The sequence below is a fragment of the Camelina sativa genome, chromosome 8 (genome assembly GCF_030686135.1).
Source record: "Camelina sativa cultivar CO46 ecotype springtype chromosome 8, ASM3068613v1".
Lineage (NCBI taxonomy): Eukaryota > Viridiplantae > Streptophyta > Magnoliopsida > Brassicales > Brassicaceae > Camelina > Camelina sativa.
Window position 1 is genome coordinate 25,028,835 of NC_141887.1, and position 14,234 is coordinate 25,043,068.

The following is a 14,234-nucleotide window of genomic DNA, read 5'->3' on the forward strand; positions in this document are numbered from 1 at the left end:
CATTCTAAAACTCATTAACCCATTTTTTATTTTGGAATATAATCATTTTTGGTTATAATTTTAATAATAACATTATTACTAAAACAAATTTATATTATTATTTTTATTATTTACTAAAAAATATATATTATTGTTTATACTATTTTAAATTTTAATTAATTTTAGTTAATTTCTTTTTTATTTATTTTTTACTATTATTAATTATAACTAATAAATATGCAATGAATGAATATTAAAAATAATATTTTTTTATACAAAAAAAAATTGATTAGGTGGATGCTGATGTGGAGGAAGAAAAAATGAACAAAGTTAACTTTATATATATAGATATTATAATAATACTGCAAAAAACATAAACACCTATTAATATTTTTTTTCTTCCAAATACCACAAAATATTTAAAAGTGGCATTGTTAAATCAGTTGTAACCAAACATCATAATATTCTTAAAAATTCATTAAAAAAAATTGTGAACAGAAGTTCTAATTTATCAAATGAGAGTGGTGACCTTGCGATAGTACAAGAAATCGATTTCTCTAATCTAAAGGTTAACTCTAATGGTGATCATGTATTTGGTTGTGCAGGGAAAGCGCTTTTAGAGTGCGGTACGGATCAACTGCGGGACAAATATATTTGCCGGACAAGTGCGGTTCACAAATAAGCGGTACACAATAATAGTTGATTGGTGAAAACTAATTTGAGGTACATTTTATTAAAACCATATATATTGTATAATCAAAATTTTAATAATTTTATTTTAATCTATTAAAAAATTCACAAGAAAATTATTTAACTGGTAAAAAAACAAAACCAGATGTAAATTAAGTATTATAGATAAATATGTTAAAACATATATTAATAGTTGTGTAATTGTAAATTATTAATTTTTGGTTTGTGTTAATCAATAAAATTATATCTTCTATGGATTTATATACTTTATCTTCTTTTTTACAGAAAAACATATTTTTATACTTTAACTGTTATAATAATATTTGTATGGTTGAAAAAAAAAAAATATTATTTGTATGAATAAATTAGTAAATGTTTTGTAGATGTTATTAAATTATACTTTTATTACAATACAATTAGTAAGAAATTTTTGAATTCAAAGAATAGTTGAATAAACTTTAAACTACATGACCACTTTGTATTGTTCATAAACAATTCAAAATATAGAGAAACATATTTTTAATGGATGCCTTGAAATTCTACAAAAGTGTGATTATAATTTTTTTTTGTGATTATAATTTATTAGCTATAGGTATACATAAATTAAATAATTAATCTATGAAAAAATAGTTTACAAATTATTTTATTTGCCTTTTTATATGTTTTTTTTTAAATATAGATTTAATCTACATATATAGCAAATTTAGAAAAAAAAAACAAAAAAAAGCTTTTGACCACTGGTCATCGCGTTCCAAGTGTATTTTTCACCTAAAAAACCGAAAATGTTTTTTTTTTTGAGAAAACGCAAATTGTTTTGTTTTTGTTGATTGGTGGAAGCATTTTTGAACTTTTTTTTTTAATTCCGCTTATTTCAGGTCTCCAATCAAGGCCTAAGGGTCCGAATAGTGACAGTGGATTTGGTTATGCAGGACAAATGATTTGACAGTGCGGTATGGTTTAACTGCGGTTCGTGCAGGAAAAATATATGGGTCTGAATGGTAACCGCGGATTTAGTAGTGCGGGACAAAAAAATTTCTAGTGCGGTACGGTTCAACTGCTGTACGTGCGGGACAAATGAATTTGTTGGACAAGTGCGGTTACTCTAAAATAAGCGGTACAAAATAATGTTTGATTGGTGAAAAACAATTTGCGGTACAAAATTCATATTAATTAAAATAGAGATTAATTGTAAATTATAGATATTCTAAAAAGATACTAAAAAAATTGTCGGAAAAAAAGTATTCAACAAATTGATTATTTTTAATCTAAATTTTTGTTAGAGAAACAAATTATCAAAATTCTTTTAACAATATAAGCACAAAAACAGGAAATAAATATACTAAGAAAATTTGTTGTTTTGAATATTTTTTATAAAGAAAATCTTCTTTCTATATTATTTTCCTTTTTGCAAACATTTTCTTTCTATTATCAAGGCTTTGTCATACCATATAAACAATATATATACACGTTTATTATTACCATATAAATACTGGTTATTTTTTTAAAAATGAAAATATGAAAAACAAGCAACGTGTTTGAAAACCCTAGTTGCTTCTTCTTCTCCCTTTAGTTTGCTTATAGCCGTCTATGGTTTTTATTCTTTTTGATAAAATAATTTATCTGTTTTTTTTATTTAAACTCAAAATTAATCTATTTCATCTAGTGTAAGTGAACAATCAACATACAAAAATTCACTTCACAAGTGGCTTCGGTCATACGTTTTCAGATCGGAATCTTGCGATTCCTTTGAATTTCAGATTGTATTTTCCTGGAGCGATTCCTTTGAACTTCCAGATTAAATTTTTCTGGAATCGCGATTCCATCATGCTTCCAGGCGCTTCTGGTCGCTTCTGATTCCGTTTCCGAGTCGGGAATCAATGGTCTAACGAAGCTTCTGTGTAAAGTTAATAAACAGATATTTAATTATTATTATAATAAAAATCTAAAAAATATAGGTAGATTTGCACAATAGCACACTTTTTACTATCAGAGCACTTTTTGCATCATATTTTCTACTATTCAATAATTTTATGACTATTAAACCCTTACTAAAAGCAACAAAAAAATACAAATATTTTTGTCTCCTTTCTCATTCTTCTCTCTCTTCATTTTTTGTGTTTTCTCTTATTTTCCTTCTCTCTTTTTCATTGCATGTTTTTTATTATTCTCGATATCCTATACTTTAGATCATAAACCATAATCATAAATTTAATTTCATAGCAATTTTAACAAATGTAGCCAAGTCTGAAGATATTTTACTAAAAAACATGAAACTGAAGAATTTTTGACTCCTTGTATTAGATTCTTTATAAATTTCCAAATCCATTGATGTTGTTCTTAATTGATAAAGAAAGATTTGAGAATTATATCACTGGTTTTTGTGCTAGAAACACTTGGAAAAACAAAAAGATTGAAACTCTCTAATCAAGTGTTAACTAGAATTGTCCACTTTTTTTCTATTCTTCACTTTTTTCTATATCTTTTTCTTTTCTTGTTTATCTCTTTCTCTCTTTGTAATCATTTAATTTAATTATTATGACATAAATTTTCAATTTTGTTTTTTTATGATTCATTATAATTTTATTTTTTTTACATTTTAAGATCTATTTTACTATATTTGAAAATGAATAATTGTATTACATATTATCCAATTATAGTTGAATATTTGTAAATTATTATGTGGATACTTATTTGTGCATACTTTTTTATGGATACTTATTTGTGGATACGTTTTTGTGAATATTTTTTTTGTGGATACATAAGAAAGCCTAATTAACATAATAATGCATTATTACTGCATTGTTTCCAATAAGAATGTTCTCTAATGGTGTCTATTATGTATTGTTTATGTGGACAACATTCTTTACAAAATTGGTGTCCATTAATTTGTATGGAGCAGATTGTATTTGTATCTTAAAAACTAGGTTCATATAATGAAAATTTGATGTCATCATGTGAATGAGGTGCTATGGATACTGATTAGTTATACATTATCTATTTAATTTGAATAATTGTTCGCTGTTATGTGGATGGTTAACATATCTAGATGAATACTTACTTTTGGATGATCAGAGAAAAATATATGAATACCTAATTATCCAATTATAGTTGAATATATGTTAATTGTTACGTGGATACGTATTTGTAGATACTAATGTCTTATTTATGGATACCTAAGTGAATATTTATTCTAAAATTAAATCCACATGGATGATGAGTTATACACGTCCACTAAAAACTACTTGTGTTTTGGTGAAACAATCGTTGTTAACTATCAAACAATTTTAACCTCATCATATCTCCTAAAAAACTAAGCATGAGACCGTTCATTATATCCTATCCTAAACCCAAAACCCTAAACCTCTAAACCCTAAACCTCTAAACCCTAAACCCTAAATTCATAACCTTAAACCCTAAACCCTAAACCCTAAACCCTAAACTCTAACACCTAAATCCTAAACTTTAGACCTTAACCTTAGATCATAAACCATAATTATAAATTTAATTTCATAGAAACTTTAACAAATGTAGTCAAATATGAAGATCTTTTACTATAAAACATGAAATTGACCTACCCCAACCTGTAAACCATGAACCTTAAATTATGCCAAACTTTTTTGACTTCTTGCATGACATTCTTTATAAATTTCCAAATTCATTGATGTTGTTCGCTATTATTTGGATGATTAACATGCATAGATGGATACTTAATTTGGATGACCAGAGAAAAAAAAACATATGAATATCTAATTAGTTAAATAACTTGTGGTTTAGTAAAGTAGTCATGGTAAACTATCAAACGATTTTAATCTTTCATGTTCATAAAATCAAGTCCACATGGACGCTAAATTTTACACGTCCACTAAAAACTACTTGGGTTTTGGTGAATTAGTCATTGTTAACTACCAAACAATTTTAACCTCATCATATCCCCTAAAAACCTAAGCATGAAACCGTTCATTATATCCTATACTAAACTTTAAACCCTAAATCTCTAAGCCCTAAACCCTAAAACTTTAAACCCTAAACCCTAAATCCTAAATTTTAGATCATAAACCATAATCATAAATTTAATTGTAATTGTAATAAATGTAGCCAAATCTGAAGATTTTTTACTAGAAAACATAAAACTGATGATCAATAACATATGAAAAAGATTTGATGGATGATATTATATATATTGAACATGAAACTAAATAATCATAAACATATAAGCATATGGATGCGGTACAAGCCTTTAACCAAAGGTCAAAACCGCATTTGTTTTTTTTTTTTTTGGGAAAAACGCAAATGGTAACAAAACTTATGATTGGTGTAAAGAAAGCGCTTTGAAATCCGTTTTTCGTGGTTTCCAATCACTTCCATAATTGCGGAACAAGTGCGGTTAATACAAAATAAACGGTGCAAAGTAAAATCTGATTGGTGAAAAATAATTTATGGTACGGATTTCATATTATTTTATTAATAATTAGTATAATTATTTATTTTAATTTGTTTGTATTAATAAATAAATTTTTGTATTTTTGTATATATATGATTATTAGACCAATAATTATATGAATAAATTTAAAATACAATTAATTAATATAATTATAAATTATTATATGCTTTGTGTTAATAGATATATTAAGAACTTTAAGTTGATTATTAACTTGTACTTAGCATAAAGTTATTTCTTAAATCTAGTTATTACTTTTTTTATTGATCGCAACAAGAAAAACAAAAATACATTAAATTTATTTTGTTTTATTGTTAAAAAATAAACAATTATTTTGTTCAGTGCTTTATTGGCAAAACTACTACATAATAAACTGTTCTAAAAACTAACTGCGGTCCACTTGATAATACACCTCATCTAACTTTTCTTTTATACTTTTTCAATAACGCAAATAACATTATTGATAAAGTCACAAAAATTTTGCGTTATTGATAAAGTCACAAAAAAACGTCCCGCACTCGTTTTCTCCATTCACCGCCTAAATATTGGGAAGGCTATAAACCAAAAGATCAAAATTTCACAATCAATAAAATGGTAAATTTATTTTATTATATGATACTTTAAGTTATTATTCTAGTTATAATTATAATTGTACGTCAATAATTGATGTCATATTTGTCGAAGCCGCCTCCGAGACTTTGCTTATATTGCGTGAAGATTCCTCATTTTTTATGTGACGGTCATGGTTAAGACATCGAATCTTTCTTTGTAATTTTACTTTTTTTATGATAATGGACAAAGTATTGTAATAAGTTTTTTAAACTAAACAAATAAGTTGACATCAATTCTTCACATTAATTTAGTTACTGATAATGTATTGTCTTCTGATATTTTGAACCTTGAGATTGCGACTTTGATCTATGGTAATATTTTAAAAGTTTTTAGTAGTTTATCCGTATATATGTAATAGTTTAACATATTAATTTGTTTTGAATACTTTTTTTTAATCTAATTTGCTGTTTGGATGAATTTGGTTTCTGCATGTCATTAATATTCCTTCTAACTGATTTAAACTGTAATAGTATTTGAATAAGATAAATATTAGTCTCTGTTTAATAATTTTAAAACGACATTTATTCGTTTTGAGTATGATAAAGCAATGATATATTTACTCATTATAGATGTTCTAGGTGTAGTTAATTATTGTAAGTCAAGTAATAGAAAAGTTAAAGGGGGCAAACCAAAGGTACTAATATTTATATCTTAATGCACATAAGTAAATTAAAATATATTATAACCAATAATGGCGCAGAATCATTGTGTGTTTTATGCCTGGCACAATAATATTATATTGGTTCAAACTTAGTTAAACACTCTTCAGAAGTGATTAAATATTGAGTTGAATGAAATATAAAATTGAATTGTTTTGTTTTGTTAACTTTAATCATTGGAACGAATTATTTAACTATTTCCCCTTCTGAATTTAAAATAAAATATAACTTGCTGTTTACATATCGGATATACTGCATAAACACTTATATCTATATATTTTTAATATCAAATATTCAAATAAGGTGTCAGTGATGATTAAAAATTTAACATATGAGGTAATGTATTTTTTCTTACAATATAGAAACTCTTTTTTTATTTTTGCAACGAGAATACTAATACCTTTTTTACTGGACAATGAAACTAGCTAGTGACAATATTAAAACTATTCATGAAATTTTATATTTTGTTCATATAAATCTTGAAAAAGGGTTTAAAACTGCAAAATGTTATACGTGGAAAATGTGATAAGACTCATGTTTATGTCGAATAACTTAATGGCTGGGAAAAAATAATTATGTAGAAGAATTAGACGCGACGCACATTTATTACAAAACTATAAATGCGAAATATACAAGCTATGTGTGGACAACGTTTCTAAATAAAGTTCAACCCCAATTTTATCGTAATATATTCCAAATAATAAATAAATCCACATATATATACATATTTTCCCAAACAAAAAGATAGCGTGTGGTTCAAAAATCAAACCCTTAAGAAGAAACTAAGCTAATAACTTACTTCTACACCAAAAGAAAAATAAAATAATTTTCACACAGTCACATCCTTTTCATAGTTTTTAAAAGTATTATCTCTACTTTTATTCGTTTTCCATAAGTTACTGAAAAGTGTGACTTTTATGTCCATCCTTGCTATATCAAATATATGTGGGATTAACATTCATTTATAGAAAATTTAAACATACAAAGTCGTATAGATAAATTACGCAATATCAGCAATTAAAGTTTATATAAAATCCGCATTTTACAATCAACTATCATTATTTTTTGTTTTTTCAAGTTATACTACAAATAAATTTATAATCTATAAAAATAAGAAATATATATTAATTAGCTATAGTACAATACTACCAATCAAGAACCAAAATAAAAATATTTGACTCGTGTAACCTTCAACGTACCAAAAACAAAAACCTTATATTCCCCAAATCCTCCTCTCCTTTTCTCATCTTCTCACTTCAAACTCTCTCCATCTCTCTCTCTCTCTCTCTCCTCATATTATGAACTAAAGATTTCTCTGAAAGCTGACTTCGAAAGCCTTTTTTGTTAATTTTCTCAAGAAAACATACAAATTGTTCGATCTTTTTTACATATCTATCATAAATATAGATGGGGAGACATTCTTGTTGTTACAAACAGAAGCTGAGGAAAGGACTTTGGTCTCCTGAAGAAGATGAGAAGCTTCTTCGTTACATCACTAAGTACGGCCATGGCTGCTGGAGCTCTGTCCCTAAACAAGCCGGTACATATATATGATTCTTGACTTACGAAAATTGTTTGTTTTTTTAAAAAAATTATGTCTGGTTAATTCGATTCTTGACTTAATTTTTCTTATAAAAACGATTAGGTTTGCAGAGATGTGGAAAAAGCTGTAGATTAAGATGGATAAATTATTTAAGACCAGATTTGAAGCGAGGAGCATTTTCTCAAGATGAAGAAAATCTCATTATTGAACTTCATGCCGTTCTTGGGAATAGGTAACAAAACTTCATACCCTTCTTCTCATCATATCCATATATGTAACTTATATTGGTTTGATTTGGTTCGGTTCAGGTGGTCTCAGATAGCTGCCCAGCTTCCTGGTAGAACCGACAATGAAATCAAGAACCTGTGGAATTCTTGCTTGAAGAAGAAATTGAGGCTGAGAGGAATTGACCCGATTACACACAAGCTCTTAACCGAAATCGAATCCGGTTCAGATGACAAACCAAAACCGGTGGAAAAGAGTCAGCAGACATACAATCACCACCTCGTTGAGACTGAAGGCTCCTCTAGTATCACCACTTGCAGTACTAACCAAAACAACAATAGTGATCATCTATATACCGGAAATTTCGGTTTTCAACGGTTAAGTCTAGAAAACGGTTCAAGAATCGCACCCGGTTCAGACCTCGGTATCTGGAATCCCCAAACCGGAAGAAACCAACATCATCACCATGTCGATGAAAACGTCCCTAGTGCAGTGGTGCTACCCGGTTCAATGTTCTCCTCCGTTTTAACCGGTTACAGATCCTCCAATCTCGGTTTAATCGAATTGGAGAACTCATTCTCAACCGGGCCAGTGATGACAGAGCAGCAGCAAATTCAAGAGAGTAACTACAACAACAACAATTCAACATTTTTTGGAACTGGGAACAATCTGAATTGGGGATTAACAATGGAGGACAACCAAAATCCATTCGCAATATCAAATCATTCAAATTCATCGTTATATAGTGACATCAAATCGGAGACCAATTTTTTCGGTACAGAGGCTACAAATGTTGGTATGTGGCCATGTAACCAGCTTCAGACTCAGCAACATGCATATGGTCATATATAAAAATCGTCTTTGTATATTTATAAGGTGTGTGAATCTTCTTTTTCTTCTCATTTTTTTTGTTTTGTTATTTATTTTGGAAGTGGGTTGTGTGTATATACAGTTTGTGTTATATATCATTTAATTTAACAGTATTGTTTTTTTTTGTTTACATTTAAAAAAAATATTTGATGTGCTTTGTGAAACACAGATTTATGGACTCTGGGATTTTGTTTCTCTATCGTTAATGGATTAATGACATTTATTTCTTACATTTTTGTTCAAATTTATATACCCTTTACATCAGTTTATATCATAATGTTACTTAAAAAATGATATGGTGCTCCTTTTGGTTTAATTCTATCACATATAGATATAGTTTACTCTTCTATACTTCTCCTGTTTTCATATATGTTGTTTTGATGTTTTCACATAAGTTTTATATCTTTTACCATGTCAAAATTAAAGAATTTTTCAAAAATCCAAAACTTCAACACTATAAGTCTCTACATATATATGTTACAAGGAATCAACTTTGGCCCGCACTACAATCATTTCCGCAAGAGATCCACTCTTTCACAAAGTTTTCGATAAGTTCTCTATTCAATTTAGACACTGAGTAATCACGTAGCAAAATAGCTCATCATCATACTCTTTACATTTGCGTCTTTGAAATGTGGATAAAGCAATTGTGAACTAATATGGTTATATATGGGTTCTTGCCGATAAAGATAAACCAGAGATAGCGATATAGTGAAAAGAAATAACAAAAGTGAGGATAAATTAAATCTTTCTATTCCTACCTATGCAAAATTTTAAAATACACTAGTCTAAATTAGCGTATTATGCATTTTAACATTTTCAATGGTAATTAGTGTATGTTATACTCGTCGTGCCAGATAAAGAAGAATTCACTTTTTTGGTTGATCTTAATTTCTCGCTCGCAGAATGGTAAAGCAGATAATCTGGCACGACGAGTTCGTTCCGAAGCGCACTTTATTACCTATGTAAACGATGTTCCGTCTCATCGGCTTCCGATCTTCTATGCTGTTGACAAAAAAATGGTAATAATATTTTGTTAAAAAAATAATCTAATGAAACTAATGGACTAAACAAAAGAAACTCGACCATAATTTGACGGAAAAAAAAATAATTCTCTCTTGTAAGTATTGAGGAATCTCTGAGACTAGTATTGGCAATTGAGATTGAATAATTATGGTATTATGTTCTTTTTAACACTTTTTTATATATTGATAGACAAAGCATTTATTCGATTGACTATTGTAACATATTTTAGGTGAAGCTTCTAAAAAAAGGCTAGTGTATCTTTATATAGGGACAACTTTACTACTTTATCTTTTGTTTTCTCACTTTCATTTTAGTTTCACTTTCAATGAACTTAAGGAACAGTTTTTACTTTGGTTGTCTTTGTTTTTTTTTTCCAGTTTTTTTTAAAAATAGTAGACATTATTATTCGTCTTTTAATCCGTCAGCTTTTAGTTTCTACTTACTTCAACTAGTGTTTCTCTTGGATATGGTCAAGTTCTTTACTATTTATAGTTCTCTTTGGATGAACATTAAACTAAAGCTACATTTTGTAACAACGTGTATATACATATGTCATTATGTCTATATTTAGATTTAAAATTAACCAACCCTACATATTAATTTATTTTAGGTTTTTCAGTGGAAGCCCACTAAAGCTTGCATGGGGCTTTAATCCAGAGACTCTAAGCCTGATAAGTGTTGCTTTTTTTTCCTTCTTTTTTTTTTTCTTATTGAAACAAAACACAAATATAACTTGTTCACTATAAAGTCAGATTATGCAAGATGAAAAAAGTTTAGTATGCTAATTCTTCAGAACAGTTTCAAAGCCGTCCAAGATTTTTAGTTGATGTATAGTTTTCCATTTTTTGTTAAAGAAGTTAATATATATAAAAGTTACTTGCATTACGAAATATGCAAGATTAGTCTTATTTTGTTCTTCTTGAGTTGAGAAGAAAACTAAAGTTCTCCTATATTCTTTTTTTTCTTCTTTTATAATATTTTAGAAACTGACGATATCGAATATATATTTACTTATTTATATCCTTTTCAAGTGTGGATTTCTTAATAATATTATCAATGGCCGTCAATATGTCTTTGTCTTCTAAAAACTAAATCTCAATGCTCTCGTGGGATGCATTGATAGGTTTGCCTTCAATATAAACCTTATTTGGGTCGGTCTTACTCTTACCAACTATTACTTTCATTTATTAAATATACAAATGATATATATGCTTACATTCTATGAATTAAGTCCGTAAAGAAGGCAACGCTTTGTTGAGACTTTAGTTGCTTTAAACTCGTATATTTGGCATGATCACTATCACACAATATAAATTAAATTATAAGCAATTACAGAACTAAAAAAGAAATCAAATTTATTAAGTAAAAAAAAAGGTTATCAAATTGCGTGATTAAACAACTTTTTTCATCTGTCAGTAACGTATTTTTTGTTATTAAAATAAAAATACTTCAAAATATTTCTTGTCTGGACAGCATTCAGCACGTGTGATCTCCGTTACTATATAATCAATCATTATATAGTAAATGACACATGTGGAAGACTTAATCTTGGCCGTCCATTTGCCCTCACAAACAGCAAAAGGCCAGACTTTAAATTGAATAAATCGATAGTCCTTAGTCCTTACACAAATAATGTCCTCTTAAGGTATTATTAGCAAAGCTAATATATACATGAACCTTCACTTAATTAGTGTTTTTTTTTTGTTTCTTTTCCTTTTCTGAATAGGTCACGAGAAACCAATTCTTTCATGAAAAGATAAAACTTAGCTCCTTACTTTATCAAAAATGATAATAACTAATATGAAAAGTATTTGAAGTTGTCACATTTCATGACATGTGTTGCCATGGCATCATTACATTCTTTTTTCAAAAAAAATAACGTAACGTGATATTTATTACATTTCTCAACGAGAAATAACAACTATATTTGTCTTTAATTTTGTTATAGAAATAAATTCTGCGATGTACAAACCAAACTCCCTTATATTCCCAACTATATACCTTAATGAAAATTAATAACTATATTAGGATATATCCCGTGCTTTAAGCACGAGTCAACATTTTAAAAATATATATAATATAATAATAAAAATTAATTATTTTATTTTTTAAAAAAAATATTTTGTTTAAGATAATATTTATTTTTAATTGTTATGTAAATCTATTAGTCTATTTGAATACTAATTATTTTAGAATATTATTATTTTATTTTTGATGTATTATTACAGTTTTATATTGTTTATTTGTTGTATTTGCATCATTATTTTGTGAAATATAAAATAGTAATTTTAATATTATAATTGTGAGCAAATAAAAATTATTAATTCATATGCAGAAAAAGAATATGCATTTTATTAATTATAAGTATTATATGAAAATTCCAAACAATTTGTAAATAAAATAAAATAAAGATGATAGGAGAATCATAATTTGAAATCTTAACAAAATATTCGAATTTAATTACTAAAAATAATTGTATTATATACTTGGATATAAAATCTTAGTTTTTGAAATTCTGATTGGTTTATATATTTTTTTAAAAAATAATTAGTAATTTCATTCATAATTTATTAGAGAGAGAAAATATTTTTTTAAAATTTTTTTAGATTTTTTAATATTTGATCTGTGAGTGTATTCATTTTTAATTAATTATATTTATTTAAATTAATTAATTAAACTTAATTATTTTTTTAACAGTTATTGAATGTAATTTTTTATACATTTTAAGATTAATTTCATATTTGTACTTCTTAATTAATATAGTAAGATACATACCACTAATAAAAACTGGAAATCTAAAAGGAAAATGCAGTATATAACTAAATCTCATATAATGTTTCAAGAAATGATGTTTGTAAAAAAAAAAAAAAAAAAAAAAAGGGATTTTGAAATATGATAAGGTGTGTCTTGGACAACCTCGTCGTGCGGACTGGTCTTTGGTTCTATCTCTTGCACATATATTACGTGTTGGGAGACGGTTGTCTTGTGTAGTAAGCTGGTCAATCTCACTTAGATTAGCATAGACTATTTCTTCTAATGTTCTTTTTTTTTAATTACGGTATAGTACTCCTAATTTAGTTTCAATTATCAATGAGTTTTATTGCTAATCCCAAGGTTCCCACCAAATGGATATTCCTAGATGCTTAAATTACAAGATTGGCCTTGTAGTCATGAGCAGGAACGATGTGTGCCACGTGGAAATTGGTAACTCGATTGTTGCTCAAGAATTTGTTTGCATTAAGTAAGTAGATACCAGTAATTAAGTTTATATCAAAGTTACAAGAAGCACATTATTGACTAAAAAATAATAATGATTACTATTGTGTAACATTTTTTCTATGTAATATAGATTATTATCATGCATCTTACATATCAAAGTCAAACGAATCTAGGATGATTGTAGTTAGAGTGGCTGAAATCGTAGACAATATAACATTTGTTTTACTTTATTCTATTATTAGTTCTAAATTAAAAGTCCACCATTTACCAGTATACCATTTGTGTAGTTTCATTTCATTTACCAAACTATATGTTTATTAGAAACAATGTTTTTGTTTATATTTTTATTATCACCTAATAAAATAAGTATTATTAAGTTTGCAGGATAAATTTGAAATTTTTTAAAATTTTTAAAGAAAACCAGAAATTATTGGTTAGGACGAAGTTTGAAATTCAACAGGATATGAGAAAACACATAATTAATGTACTAATTCAAGTTCAAGATAAATTTTCCGACAAATTTGGAAGAGATAATAATACAATTGTCTATCTACGGATTTGGGGTAATGCAACAATATGTATGGTGTGCTACTAATTCAACTTTGACAATACATAAATTCTGATTCTTGTTTAAGAGATTATTCAAATGATAAACTCAAGACGTTGATTGTTTGTCATTTCGAAATTTTCAAAACATATCAAAATTTTTATGAAAGATTTTATAAAAAAATTTCTAAAACATTAGAAAATTAATTATTATATTTAAAAAATCGATGAAAACCCAAAAACCAAAAACGAATATAAGTTAAAAATATAAAAACAGTATCCACATACAAAATTTTCTCTCCAAATTATCACCAAAATCAAAAAAAAAAAAAAAAAAAAAATGAAACAAAGTGAATGTTATAATATTTTACATAGTCGAAATATATTACGATGGATTATAATGTCGGACATGTAGTTGAAAATCATA

At 27.0% G+C, this 14,234-nt stretch overlaps 1 protein-coding gene and 2 long non-coding RNA genes across 4 annotated transcripts; all 3 read left to right on the top strand.

Moving 5' to 3' along the window:
• Positions 1-352: 352 nt before the first annotated feature.
• LOC147940431 (uncharacterized) lies at positions 353-1,958 on the top strand. Its single transcript, XR_015564001.1, has 2 exons — positions 353-702; positions 1,545-1,958. It is a non-coding gene; the product is annotated as an uncharacterized LOC147940431 (long non-coding RNA).
• Positions 1,959-7,528: 5,570 nt separating this feature from the next.
• LOC104707935 (transcription repressor MYB6) lies at positions 7,529-10,143 on the top strand. 2 transcript variants are annotated; one of them, XM_087460419.1, is made up of 4 exons: positions 7,574-7,918; positions 8,024-8,153; positions 8,230-9,022; positions 9,922-10,143. In XM_087460419.1, the coding sequence occupies exons 1-3, from the start codon at positions 7,786-7,788 to the stop codon at positions 8,996-8,998; spliced, it is 1,032 nt and encodes a 343-aa protein (XP_087316545.1). In that variant the 5' UTR covers positions 7,574-7,785; the 3' UTR covers positions 8,999-9,022; positions 9,922-10,143. The 2 variants fall into 2 exon arrangements, with proteins under 2 accessions (XP_010422696.1, XP_087316545.1); XM_010424394.3 differs by lacking the exon at positions 9,922-10,143 and having other exon boundaries at positions 7,529-7,918; positions 8,230-9,213.
• A 2,761-nt stretch (positions 10,144-12,904) lies between these two features.
• On the top strand, positions 12,905-13,651 carry LOC147940432 (uncharacterized). Its single transcript, XR_015563180.1, has 2 exons — positions 12,905-13,032; positions 13,157-13,651. It is a non-coding gene; the product is annotated as an uncharacterized LOC147940432 (long non-coding RNA).
• The last annotated feature ends 583 nt before the right edge of the window (positions 13,652-14,234 follow it).

Bases quoted from the DNA above. Each gene is read 5' to 3' on its own strand.
- LOC104707935 (XM_010424394.3), top strand. From the start codon at position 7,786: ATGGGGAGACATTCTTGTTGTTACAAACAGAAGCTGAGGAAAGGACTT. The intron at 7,919-8,023 runs GTACATATATAT...AAAAACGATTAG, and splicing joins CTCTGTCCCTAAACAAGCCG to GTTTGCAGAGATGTGGAAAA. The intron at 8,154-8,229 runs GTAACAAAACTT...GGTTCGGTTCAG, and splicing joins CATGCCGTTCTTGGGAATAG to GTGGTCTCAGATAGCTGCCC.